The sequence below is a fragment of the Leptonychotes weddellii genome, chromosome 12 (assembly GCF_054177405.1).
Source record: "Leptonychotes weddellii isolate Sample4059 chromosome 12, ASM5417740v2, whole genome shotgun sequence".
Taxonomy (NCBI): Eukaryota; Metazoa; Chordata; class Mammalia; order Carnivora; family Phocidae; genus Leptonychotes; species Leptonychotes weddellii.
In genome coordinates this window covers 25597520-25610262 of record NC_138380.1, presented here as the reverse complement: position 1 = coordinate 25610262, position 12743 = coordinate 25597520, and the positions used below count along the sequence as shown (strand labels likewise).

Below are 12743 nucleotides of genomic sequence, written 5' to 3'. Positions count from 1 at the left end.
GTTCCCGCTGCGGGCGCCGGCGCGGAGGTGCCCCGCCTCACTCACGATTCGTTTTCCGGAGCAGAGCCATTTAATGGAAACCCGAAGTGAGACGGAAAAGCTGACAACTCTCCCCGGCTGGACTCTCCACTTATTGGTCCTGGCTCAGGAGTCCCGAACAGTTAAAATGACGTTGGCGAGGCCGAGGGCGACCGGGCTCTGTGACACGGCCTTGAAGGGGCTAGGTATGGTGACTCGAGCGGCTTAGAGGGGCCTGGGAGATGGGGCGCTACTCCCGCAGCCCGCCGCCAGCCAGACCTCCCCGCCCGCCCCCCGCGCCGGGGCGCCGCCAGCCCGGCTCTCGCGCCCACGCGGGCCCCCCCCGGTGCCCCGACTGCCTGCGCCGCGCCGTCGCCACCCGCGTCCCTCTGACCTCCGGCCTCCACACCTTCGCCCCCCGCGGGCCTTTGGGGCGCGATCGCGCTCCTCCCTCTCCCCGCCGCACCCCCGCGGATCCTGCGGCGGTTGCGTCCCTCCCCTCCCCACCCCCAAGGCTGGGAGAAGGGGGCAGTCACCAAGGAGTTTCGGGAGGGGGTGCCGGATCGGGTTTAAAGACCAAGTAACAGATGGCGGAGGACTCCCGTTTGAAAAGTTTTTGAACAGAACGGTCGCTAATAGACTTGCTTTGACGACTCAGAGTGTAACTGAAGGGCCGTTTAATCTAGATGTCAAGAGACAGAAAACAGGCCTGACGCTGTGGCACGCCCAAGAAGGAACTAGAGCATCTTTTAATAAGTTTTGCTTGTCATTTTCAGTTTCCCGGAAAACACTTTCTTAAGCCGATTTTAAACGGGGTTGGGGGGGTCACCTCTGAGTTCTACTCCAAAAACCTTTCATTGTCCATTGTCATACATTTTTGTGTCTACCCCTGGCCCCGCGAATCCTCCCTTCGGAGCCGTTTGGCTTGTGCTTAGAATTACTGGGTATCTGCTGACGGTCCCGGGGAAAGCTAGATCTAACTAGATTCTTCTGTTGAAGAGTTTCCTTCAAATTTCCCCTTTGGGTCCCACCCTCCAATTTGTCCTTTCGTTCCGGTTCCTGAGCTCTCCCTGCCAAGCCCTTCTTCCTTGCTAAAAGAGGAGGAAATGGGATGGCTGTCCACCGAGCGCGATACCCCGCGGCCACCTCCAGCTGGCTTCCACAGTCCCTGAAAGAGGGAGGGAGACGCTCAGCCACCGGCCGTCCCCCTTCTCTTGGTGCGGGTGGACCCCCTTCTGCGATATAAACTACCCCCTCCCCGCCAGGCCTCTCTCAGACCCGCTCCCACAGGCATTGTACACATTTCAAGAGTTGAGATGTAAATGCCAAGAAGAGGTTTGATTCGTCTTTAAGGAATCTTACTAACTTTTACCATGTTAAATTATTGCTGTCTTGGTTTGAATTAATTTGGAAGTCATGTTTCTTTTTCTCTCCCCTCCGTGTCCTCTTTAAGTTCATTTCACTCTTTGGCTTTCACTGACGGCAGGTCTGCCCTCATAGTTTCCCGTTAGACCCAGAGAGGAAGAGGGTACAGGAGACACTGCGGAGCGTTAAGCGCCCCGCCTCAGTGTTGACGCCGGTAAACAGGGGAGCAGCACCCCGCGGCCCGCTGGGACCTCGTGGGGCCGGCCGACTGATGTCACGAACGTGCCCGCCGCCGAGGCCCCTGGGGCCTGCTTGGCAGCCCTGAGCCCCTGCCGGGCCGCGGGGTCGGCGGTGGGGAGAGGAGCTGGGTCTGGGTACAAAGCCGGAAGAAGAAGCAGGCTGTGCATCATTCAAAGACTGAATGGGGTCGGTTCCTGCTGCCTGTGGAGGGGACGAAACCCCTCCTCTACCTAACCCTGTGATTCACAGCTTCTCATAAATTTACATAATACAAAGGCGTAGATGTAAACCCACAGGACAAAAATAATAATTCAACAGCACATATTCCATTTTCGCACCGTGGGCCTGGATATGTTCCCGGTGTTGGCACATTAGCTGATTTCCAAAGCTTTTTACTCATGACGGAGAATAACTGAACTTTCACACCACTGTTGAAAGAAGAGGCAGAGAGGAAGAAAAAAAGGGAGGGAAAGAGAAATTGGCTTTAATGACGCTGATTTGGATTTCTTAGGAACGGCAAAAGAATTTAAAAAATTAAGAGCATATGCTGTGTTCAAAAGGCGGTAGGCTTGATAAAAATTGGGGTTCCTTACCTTCCAAAGGATCTCTTCCCCTTTTATTTGGCAGATACCGACGTTTTGTTTGAAAAGCAAAATCATTACCCTTTAATATTAATAGGACATTGCAATTTATTATTTCTCGAGATAAGCGAAGGCCACAACATTTCCTGGCGGAGTGACCCCAATGTCAGCCGGGCTCCAACTGCCCAATTCAAATATAAGATGGAAAAGCGAAGCGCGGAAGCTATACAATACACGTGATTGCTGTCGTCGCCTTTCTAGGGTTAGTGTTTTTTCCTGTCTTTTTTCTTTTCTTTTTTTCCTGAGTTTGAACTTAGACACCCCTAGTAAATTCAAATTCTGGAACTCTCCTTGAGGCATTTTCTTAGTGATTCCCTGTGGAACGCGGGGCAAGGGCAAATCCAGCCGCAAGATCTCTGGGACCCCAGCGTCCCCTTATTTTAGCCACGACGGCCGCGCAGGAGTGCTGGGGCCCTTTGGTCTTGCGTTAGGCCCCGGCCAGTGAGTCTCGCGTCCAGCCCCGGGTGAGCAACGGCGCCCTCCTCCTATTGTTTCGGTGCGGGGGTGGGGGTGCCGGTGGTAACTGGAAATCCGCAACGCGGAAGACCGTCTTCCCCTCCTCTGTCTTCTGCCTCTTACGGTTCTCCCGGCTTCCCTTTCCTCTGCAAAACCCCTATGCAAAACTGGCCATATTCGGGGCGCCTGGGTGGCTCAATTGTTAAGCATCTGCCTTCAGCTCAGGTCATGATCCCCGGGTGCTGGGATCGAGCCCCACATCGGGCTCCCTGCTCAGCAGGAAGCCTGCTTCTCCCTCTCCCACTCCCCCTGCTTGTGTTCCCTCTCTCGCTGTGTCTCTCTCTGTCAAATAAATAAAATCTTTAAAAAAAAAACAAAAAACAAAAAACTGGCCATATTCTATAACTTGCAATCCAACCCCTCAGTAGTTCGCGGTTGTTATTTACACTGATTTCTAGAGCTTTTAATTAAACCTGTAAGGGCAGGAACTTCAGCGGAGAAAACATCCACTTTTTCAAGTAGGCAGCAAATTATGCCCCCACCTGCCCCCCAATTGCTGCCCCATAAAAGGTAAATTGTGATCCCCTTGGCTCCTCCAGGTCCCTTACTATCCTTTTAAAGCTGGATTCTTCAATTATCCATTGAAATGGAGAACAACCAACCTTTTCCCCTTTCTAAGAAAGTTCTTCGTAAGTACTTTTACCACCAATTTGTCCAGACATTTCGAGGGCTGGAATAAAGGATGCCAGTTTCCTGCCCTGCTTTGACCTCCTCAGCCAGGGTGCCTTCGTCTGGGGAAGGCCACACAGCTAGTGGACTCCTTGTTAACCTGAACAGATGGTGGCAGTTCCCTTTGCCTTGAATTGTTTTTCTGTGAAATGGGACTAAATCAAAGCCCGCTTCATTCTTGGGAGGCTTGGAGATTGAAAAGAGATTTTAAAATAAACTACTTTACATATGAAAAGCTATCTATCATCTTGTTAAAAAGTTAGGCTATAAACTTTTCCAAAATATTTTTCAGACAACTGTATTTAAAAAACAACCCTTCTGCTCAATGATTCAGTTTCTGGTTAAATACATGGACATGTTAAAATACACAGAAAGAATCACATTTGCTAAATTATTTTTCACAACTTTGAGGATTTTTCCTTGTCGTTGGGGGCCTGCTCTCCCACATTCAGTCCTGAGGTCCGCAGGGGACACTTTCTTCTGTAGAATGATGAATTAACCTTTCACAAAAGCTTTTCAAAAATCCCAGTTTGATTAAAGCAGATTTCATCTCTTTAGAAGCAGTTAATGCATTTCTAAAATTAATCAACTTTCTGATAGACTATCCTAATTATATGAAAGAACACACCTAGCAATCACACAATGTAACAACAACAACAACAACAACACAACTGGGCAGTTTGAATGAATGACAGTGAATGAAGTTCTTCAATAACTTTGAAGTGTGTTTTTAAAAAAATTATTACCGGGCGTTGGGGGTGGGGAGGATCTAACAAAGCTCTCTCTTGCCACAATCTGCGGCTACCCCAGCCTTTCCATGTTCCACTTTCCACTTTCTGAAATACAGTCCTGTTGGGTTCTGACTTTTTCCTATGTAACCTCTTTTTAATGAAACTTTTCCTACCTCCCTACCAAAATCTTCTTCCAAAGTTACAATTAGTTTTGCTTCCTTGGTATTTTAGGGAAATGCCCTAAACAACAAATTTCAGCATTTAAATGTTTCTTTCTGCCAATCACACCCAAGAGAGGTGTTACTTGTTGGGTGTTAGCAAGGAAGTAGTGTTAAAAGACAAACTGGAATTGATTTAAAGCAGAAAAGGAAATAATTTGACACACCACTTTTAATTTTTGCAAAGCTACACATTGTGTGTAGGGGCTCCATAAACAAGTCTGTCAGAGCCCAAGAAAGGGTAACTACCCTGCCTGATGATTCTTGGATTCGAAATCAGCTCTTCACTTCCTCTCTGACTTGAGAACCACTGATCCTAGGGATGGAAAAAGATTTTAGACCATTTGAGAATATGTTTATTTGCTACATTTTAGGAGTCACCCACAAATAAGCACATAAACACAGTAACTCTTAATGTAAAGTTGCGAAGTACAGGGAGATTAAAGGCATCTGTGGTATTCTGGAGTGGTGTGTGTGGTGTGTGTGTGTCAAATTCTTCCCTGCACCTGGAACCAGAAGCTGAAGGCAGGCTACCTTAAAGGAATGATGAAGATGGGAAACATCTCTCCCCTTAAAAAAGTAGCTCTAGTCCCAGCCCAAAGCAGGGAGAGGCGTCTTCCCCTTTCAGAAGCGATGAGTTTCTGCCTCCCCAAGGCCACCAAGTGCCTGGCCCTGGCACCACCAGGGCACGCGTCTTCCTCCTCACGGACACGCTGGGATGTGACCCTGGGGCATGGCCGCCGCCCGGACTGGTCTCCAAGTTATTGGCGTTTTCCTGACAGCCTTCTAGGGCTGTCAGTTCAGCACTCCAGGCCAGGCCTCGGTGCTGACTGCCACCCTCAGCGTCTGCCGTTTTTGCTCAGCTTCCGTGGCTGAGGCCAGCTTGGGGCACGCTGGGGCCGTTTGGTTTCGTCTGCTTCTCTCTCGGTTCCGCTGTGCATTTTCCAAGCGCTCCCTGTGTGCGCATCTCTGGTCTGAGACGCAGGACGCCAATCTAGGCTTCCTTAAACTTTGGAAAACATTAATGAACACCAATTTGTCCCTTAAATTCTCTTGAACTTAACCTACTGGCTACAGGCCGAGGTCTGAGATTCCTTGCCTATAGGTCTAGCATCTCTGGATCATACTTGTCCGGTTTCAGAGCCCCTGACCAACATCATCCCCTTGTGGCCCAAAGACACGTCTCCAGCTGCCTCCCCTCTTCCCAGCCACTGCTCCAGGGGCTGCTCTCCGCAATGCCAGCCCTTTCAGCAGACCCAAGTAGGTTTGCCCCTCCCCGTCTGCTCCTCTCCTCCCACTTGGCCAGCCTTATATATAACCCCGGAACCGGACAATTCTAGCCAGTCCACTGACACGCCAGGGACCGGGCTGAAGATCCGTTGAGCGGGCTGTGATCTAGAAGGACCCTGAAACCAGCCCGGGGAGAATGGCCAGAGAGTGGTAGTTGCACGTTGGCAGAGGCAGGCCTGCCACGATTTCTTTTCAATCCATTCCTCACGAAGAACTAGTTAGTACTGGCCACAACTTATTACATGCCTCTAATTCGGACAACCACCTTCCTGATTAAGTGGCCATTTTACAGAGAAGTTAAGTGACTCGCTCAAGGACATAGAGCTCAGACGCGGGCAAGAGGGGTAGCCGTTAGGAGGCAAACCCAGGTTTTTCTGGCTCCAAGGCCCTGCTTACTACGATTTCCCAAGCTGTGTCATGTGCACCTGGTTCTGGGCATTTCTTTAAATCAGGGGTCTTCTTCATTTGGGAAACACATCAAGTTCTCCTTCTCCCCCTTCCTCTTTTCTCAGTAGTAGACTCTCATACTCCAGTGCCTATTCCCTTAAAACAATGGCATATTGCACACGGACAAAGGGCGCGATTGACTGTCACTCATGACTTCGGGAACCCAGGCTCAGAGCGTTGTGCTCAGTCTGTATCCGCTTCTGTTCCTTTAAGTATCTTACTTCTGCGTCACAGAGAAGAGCAGATTAAGGCATCTCTGCACCCCACCTTTCAGCCAACGCTGGGGGGAAAGCCTCACGCTTGGAAGGGGGATGGTGGGCAGCCGCCAGCCGCGCACTTCGGGGACTGCGGGCGTCCCAGCTCCCTTTCGCCTCCTCCCGGCTGCCCAGCCCCCCCCCCGGAGTACCGGAGCCCCGGAGCCAACTGAGCCGTCCGCTTTCCCCGAAAGTTCCTGCCCGGCCGGCGAGCAGAGCTTGGAAGGAGGAGGAGAGCCGCATAGCACCGGGGCAGAGGGTGGGGATGAGGTAGGGGGACCCCATGTAAAGATAGGGTGAGCACTGTCTTCCAGAACTCCCACAAGTCAGGCTTCCAGATTCCGCACACAACTAGTCCACGGGTTGGTTTGTTTTTTTTTCTTGGCCGGGGTGGGACGAGAGGAGGGCTGCGGGTGGGGGCGCGGGCGGGCGGTGGGGGCAGAGCGCGCAGGGGCCCACCCGCTTGCTCTCCGCCGGCGGCGCGCGAACGGCTCTCAGGAACATCGCTCTATGACCTCCCTTTGGGGACCCGGACCGGGAAGTTTCCATTTTCTGTTTGGGGAGTAAGACATAAAGGCGGCCGAGCTCTTGCTCGAATCTCCCGGCTCCGGTCTTTCTACGAAACGCGTGGCGGGAGGGGCTGGGAAGGCCGGCTCTGAGCTCCGGCTCGCGGGAATCCCGCGCACGGCCGGCCTGCGCCCCCGCGCCCCGGGCCAGCCCCGGGTCCCCGCAGGTTTTGGCGGGGGGGCGGGGGTTGGGGGCACGCGCCTCCCGGACTGTCGCAGCAGGGAGGGGCTCCATGAGCAGCGATGGCAGGGTGACCTCCTTCCCACCAAGCGCACCTTCCAGGAGCTCACGGACCCTCTCACCCGAAGTCTTCGCGGGCGAAGGAGGGCGACGCCGGGCCAGGCCGGGCTCTGACCGTGGGGGGCGGGGTGGGAGCCCTGAGACACTTTGCACCGGCGTTTACTGCGAAAGTAGCAGGAAATCCTTTCTGCAGAGCGAGGCACAATGAACAAGAACTAAGGGGAATTCAAGTGGAAAATCCGTGAATACAAGAACGACCCACAGCTGGAGCTGAGAAGTTTACGTTAAGCACTGCGTGGTTCTTTCCCTTTCCGGGAAAAGGCGTTATTATTATTTTTCTCCATGAGTTTGGAGAAACTTTCCTTTTAGACGTGTTACTTAACAGGCCCATTCCAGCTGGATATTGGACTGCATTAGGTATTTTCTCCCGCAACACTTCTTAAACTGCACAAAGAATGCACTTTTTGGCCCTTCCCCCAAACCATTTAGGAGGGTAGAGCTATTTGAGTTAAAAATGATTTTCACTTGGGGCGCCTGGGTGGCTCAGTTGTTGAGCAACTGCCTTCAGCTCAGGTCATGGTCCCAGAGTCCTGGGATCAAGCCCCGCGTCGGGCTCCCCGCTCCGCGGGAGGCCTGCTTCTCCGTCTCCCACTCCCCCTGCTTGTGTTCCCTCTCTCGCTGTGTCTCTCTCTGTCAAATAAATAAAATCTTTAAAAAAAAATGATTTTCACTTTAAAAGTTTTGTTAAGATTTGTTAGGCTTTCGATTAAATCCCTTTTAATGAAATAAGTTAAAAAATAACACTTGGCTTCCTTTAATAGACAGATGCTTGGGCATTCACCCTAACAGTCACACACACCGATGAACAATTATTAAGTCATTTCAAGCAATTTGTAGTTATGTTGAAGAGAATTTCTGGGCAAAATCCCAAAAATGACTTTTCATTCTTTTTCAATTACTTTATAAATTTCTCTTCATACACCCTTCTGTGGCTCAAAGGTTAGTTCACAAAGTCGTGGTAGACTCGTGAACATCTCCACTACCTGCCTTTGCCTCCGTCCTCCCTGTGGAAGCCACTGGAGGTTGGACTGGGGAATGGAGCTTTTAGAAACCTCCTGGGTACAGAAGGGGAGGAGCAGACAACATCCAAGTCTGGAGAGAAACTACAGGAGGCTGACCAGCAAAGAGGGCCAGCAGGCAGGTGAAATAGCTCAGGTCAGCAGTAGGACCCTCCTGACCCCAAGTGCTTTCCCCTGCATATCTGAATTGGATTAGCTAGGTATTTCCTTGACTATATATATGCCTGGGAGGGGGGGGCATCAGTCATTCATCATTCATACTTTAGGACAATATGGGCCAATTACTCAGAGATGAGCTGTATCAAAGACACAGACATTTAGGGGAAAACAAGGATGGGTGATTTCCAAGTATACAGCCATTAGAGCTTGCAGCAGCAAGCATGGGGAGGGTGCCACTGAGTTTAGGATAGCATGACCGGACACCCAGCGGCCCAAAGACAGGATGCTATTGGATGTGAGGGCGGAGAGAGGGAAAGAGAGCATTCCAGGACAAACTGCCTTCCCACAATACTGAGTTGGGAGAGTTAGTCTCTAATCCAGGAAAAGGGAAGAAATCTCCTTTCATGTTTATCTTGTATCACAGGAGGTCCTACCCCTAGGACCCAGATTTGAGCCGAAACCAGTATCATATAATAACTAGATCAAATGGATTTTTGTGGCTAGCCCAGCTACTGAGGCACCATTTATAACACCATAAGAGAATGAATTTGGAGGTCTAAGAAGTTGTTTCACTTCCAAAATCCCAGAACTAGAGTTTACACAAATTCAGGGATACCTCCAGTTATTTTGTATTAACTTTCCTCATTTAAAAATTACTTATGAATGTAGCAGCACAATATGACAGGACATTTTAGGAAAAAAACACAAAAACTAAAATTCATAAATTATAAAGTATAATATTACTATCTTTCAAAATTATAGCAAGAAAATACTGTGGGGGAAGAAATAACTGTTAATATATCAACTGCTAGTTAAATCACTAGCACTCCTAGTATTACTTATTATTAGTTAACACTAACTGCTAATGTTAGTAATACGGAAGGATGTGGTCAGCGTTACCTTTGCTATGGAAATATGCTGTCGTAATAACTTATTCTTTTAACAAGCGTGTGTGCCTATTAGGTGTAAAGCAGTGTTAATATCTTTTACTCATCTGATTGTAGACAAAACAAAACAAAACAAGAAACAAAAACACAGAGCCAAATTGTTGGGATGTCTGTAATACTGCAAACATTTTTTACTGCATTTAATTTATATAAGTCTAATAAATACAGAAGTGGTTTTGACCAAATAGATTTTTATTGCCTGCAAGCTGTTACACTTAGAAGTAGGAGAATGCGGTATGTGGATCGCAGCGCATTTACTACCTTACGCTTTGGGATTTTTTTTTTTTAACTTGAAAGATATGTTCAGAATAGAACAAGACACAAGCTGATGGAGGATCTAGTCTATATTTGGTTTGGCAGTCCTTTAAGCCGGCAGATGAACTCAGAGTACTAAGAACCAAGGTTAAAGTTTTTACACACATCACAGCAATGGCAAATTAACTACGAAAAAAAAAACAACCCTGACACAGAAATGATAAACTATTAAATACACACCATTTTAACAAGGGGACAATGGAGCTGGCACAGTGATCCGAAGTGGCTTCTTCTCACAATGTCTACTATGAGAAATGCAGATCTCATTTCACACAGAGGACACTACTTTGATGTAATTACAGAAGAAAAAGTCAAAGCTTCTAAAAAACCAAAAAATCATGTTCCAATCACAAACAAAGCCAAAGCTCATTTTAGGTCAAGCTGCACAGAAGAGGCTGGACGTTAAAAACAAAAACCAAAAAAACTTGGCATTTTCCCCTTTTACTCTGCTTCCAGGTTGACTCTTTACAAAGTGGAGGGGAATACAAGCATTTTTATTGGGTCCAGACAATCAATGTAATTACAAAATAAACAAGGTCAACATCCTCCTTCTTCCTACAGCACTGGCGGTTATCAGCCTTCTTCTTCATCACTGTCTTTCATGGTGATGCCCTGAAGTCCTCCTCCTTCTGAGACAGAGGCTGTAGCCTCCTCCACTGTTAACCGTCTGTGCAGAGTATCATAGGTCTTACTGTTCAGTGTGCCTTCTAACACACCCTGCAGTCGGAAGTCCCTGTATGTTTTCTGGAGGAAGAAGAGAGAATCTGCTTAGATAACTTATGGATTGTATGCATGGATGTCAATATGGATGTCTGTATGTATATGTCCTCAGTTGGCATTTCAAAGATGATCTTGGACAATTCACTAATGGATTCCGATTCTAGCTGCCCGTGTCAATCAACTTGTTGGTGTATTTCTGGGGAGAAAATGAAATGAGACTTCGGATACTGCTTTTCAAACTAGAATCACTCTGAATAGATCAAAATGTTGTGACAGATGACAAATGAGCTTTTCTCCAAAATATTCCTGATTGCACAGACTTTACTATTTGAATGACTTGTAACAAATGATATGCACTGATATACATTTTTAATATGAAGGAATTCTCGGTTTTTCAGTTCCTTTAATACCGAAAAATACATTTTATAAAATGCATTAGCTTTTCGGGGGGAGGTGTGGAGGGACAGAATTACTCCTATTATCAGTAAAAGAAATTTGCATTTTCTGTATTTCTGAATTATAACATTTATTATATGTACCATTGGATAAAAATGTGTGTACACCTAAAAGTCTGTATGAATTCTGCCCTTTCCTTTTGAAATCCCCTTGGAATGTGAAGTGTCAAATTCTGGCATAAAGCTTCCATAGATGGGCTAATAAAACATGTATTTATATTTTCTGTGAAAAGTATATTATTTGATGTACTGTATGTCAAAAATAGGGGCGCCTGGGTGGCTCAGTCGTTAAGCGTCTGCCTTCAGCTCAGGTCGTGATCCCAGAGTCCTGGGATCGAGCCCTGCATCGGGCTCCCTGCTCAGCGGGAAGCCTGCTCCTCCCTCTCCCACTCCCCCTGCTTGTGTTCCCTCTCTCGCTGTGTCTCTCTCTGTCAAATAAATAAATAATCTTTAAAAAAAAAAATAGAACAAACATCATGTTAGCGTTTATGTAGTGATTCCTAAGAACAGTGACAAGAACAACAGAACACTGGGCTCTGCGGCACAGAAGATACATCACCTATAAAGCTTCCCTTATTTCACTTATCCCCTTAAGTGCAATTTTCCTCAGATATGATTTTTCTATGGCCAATTACATTATTGATTTTTATTTTTTTAATTTTTTAATTTTTATTTTTTATTTTTTTAAGATTTTATTTATTTGAGAGAGAGAGAACGAGAGAGAGAAAGAGCATGAGAGAGGGGAGGTCAGAGGGAGAAGCAGACTCCCTGCCGAGCAGGGAGCCCGATGCGGGACTCGATCCCGGGACTCCAGGATCATGACCTGAGCCGAAGGCAGTTGCTTAACCAACTGAGCCACCCAGGCGCCCCCATTATTGATTTTTAAATGAAGATATCCCATTGCATGGAGGCACTTCTAAGGCTGTTTTTAATGCTAACTATCTTTTAAGATTTTGTTCACTGTCCTAGGTTACATTTAGAATAGTAAGCATTCAGATGTCAATGGACTGGCCCTCAAGTATCAGTATCTATCAACGTGCCACTGTTTTGTTCTAAATGATTTCTAGTGGGCACTTTTTTTGTTGTTTGCTTTATACTCAATAGATGAAAAAAGTCAAAGAAGAAGGAATGTTGTACTTCCTGGCCCGATATTATAAGTCCAGTGGCTGAAAATTAACATTAAGGGATGCTTGATTTCCCTCAACATAATATATAAAAGGAAACTTTTAATATTCACACAGTTGAATTGAAGGTACTTATTCGTATGAGGTAGGAAATGCTGATGATGAATGGCATCTTAATCCCCTTGATATACACAGCTGGCTTAGTAACAGACTTTGGGGAAGGAGTAAATCCATTATAAGATCGAGGGACCATTGGTATTTCACATTTTATCTTCCTGTCTTCTTTACGCTGACTTATGCCCCCAGTATCATTCCAAGTTTCAGAGGTGATATGCCAAAAGCAGTACGGAGGGTGAATAATTGATAATCACTTGTTATAAATTAAATTAATATTTGAAAAGTTCACCACCAAAGTACACCAAAAGTAAACTGAACTGTGAGAAATATGGTACAGTATCGGATGTCAGTATCTTAACAGCAAATAAAAATTTGATTCAGAGACTGTTTTTTTTCCCTTAAATGATCAAAACTATTTTTTACTTACGTTTTAATATTTTAAGACCCCTACACCCCACCATTCTCACATTCTCTTTCTAAGCTGTTACCTTATTATTACTAAGGTGGTATTCTTTTACACCAAAACTTAGGTAATTCGCATCAAAACCCATAGAAATAGCTCTGAAAAGCAAGTTTTGTCCAGAAAATCTGGTACCTGATATACATAGTATTATTACCACAGATTTGTGTG

General features: G+C 46.9%; 1 protein-coding gene across 7 annotated transcripts in view; it reads right to left on the bottom strand.

Annotated features, from left to right (window-relative positions):
* Positions 1-9479: 9479 nt before the first annotated feature.
* CADPS2 (calcium dependent secretion activator 2) overlaps positions 9480-12743 on the bottom strand; it is a 495106-nt gene continuing 491842 nt past the window's right edge. For all 7 annotated transcript variants that reach the window (XM_081800179.1, XM_081800172.1, XM_081800173.1 and 4 more), the window contains one exon: positions 9480-10440. In XM_081800179.1, the coding sequence (XP_081656305.1) occupies positions 10270-10440 (171 nt within the window). In that variant the 3' untranslated portion in view covers positions 9480-10269. The remainder of the gene's footprint in view (positions 10441-12743) is intronic.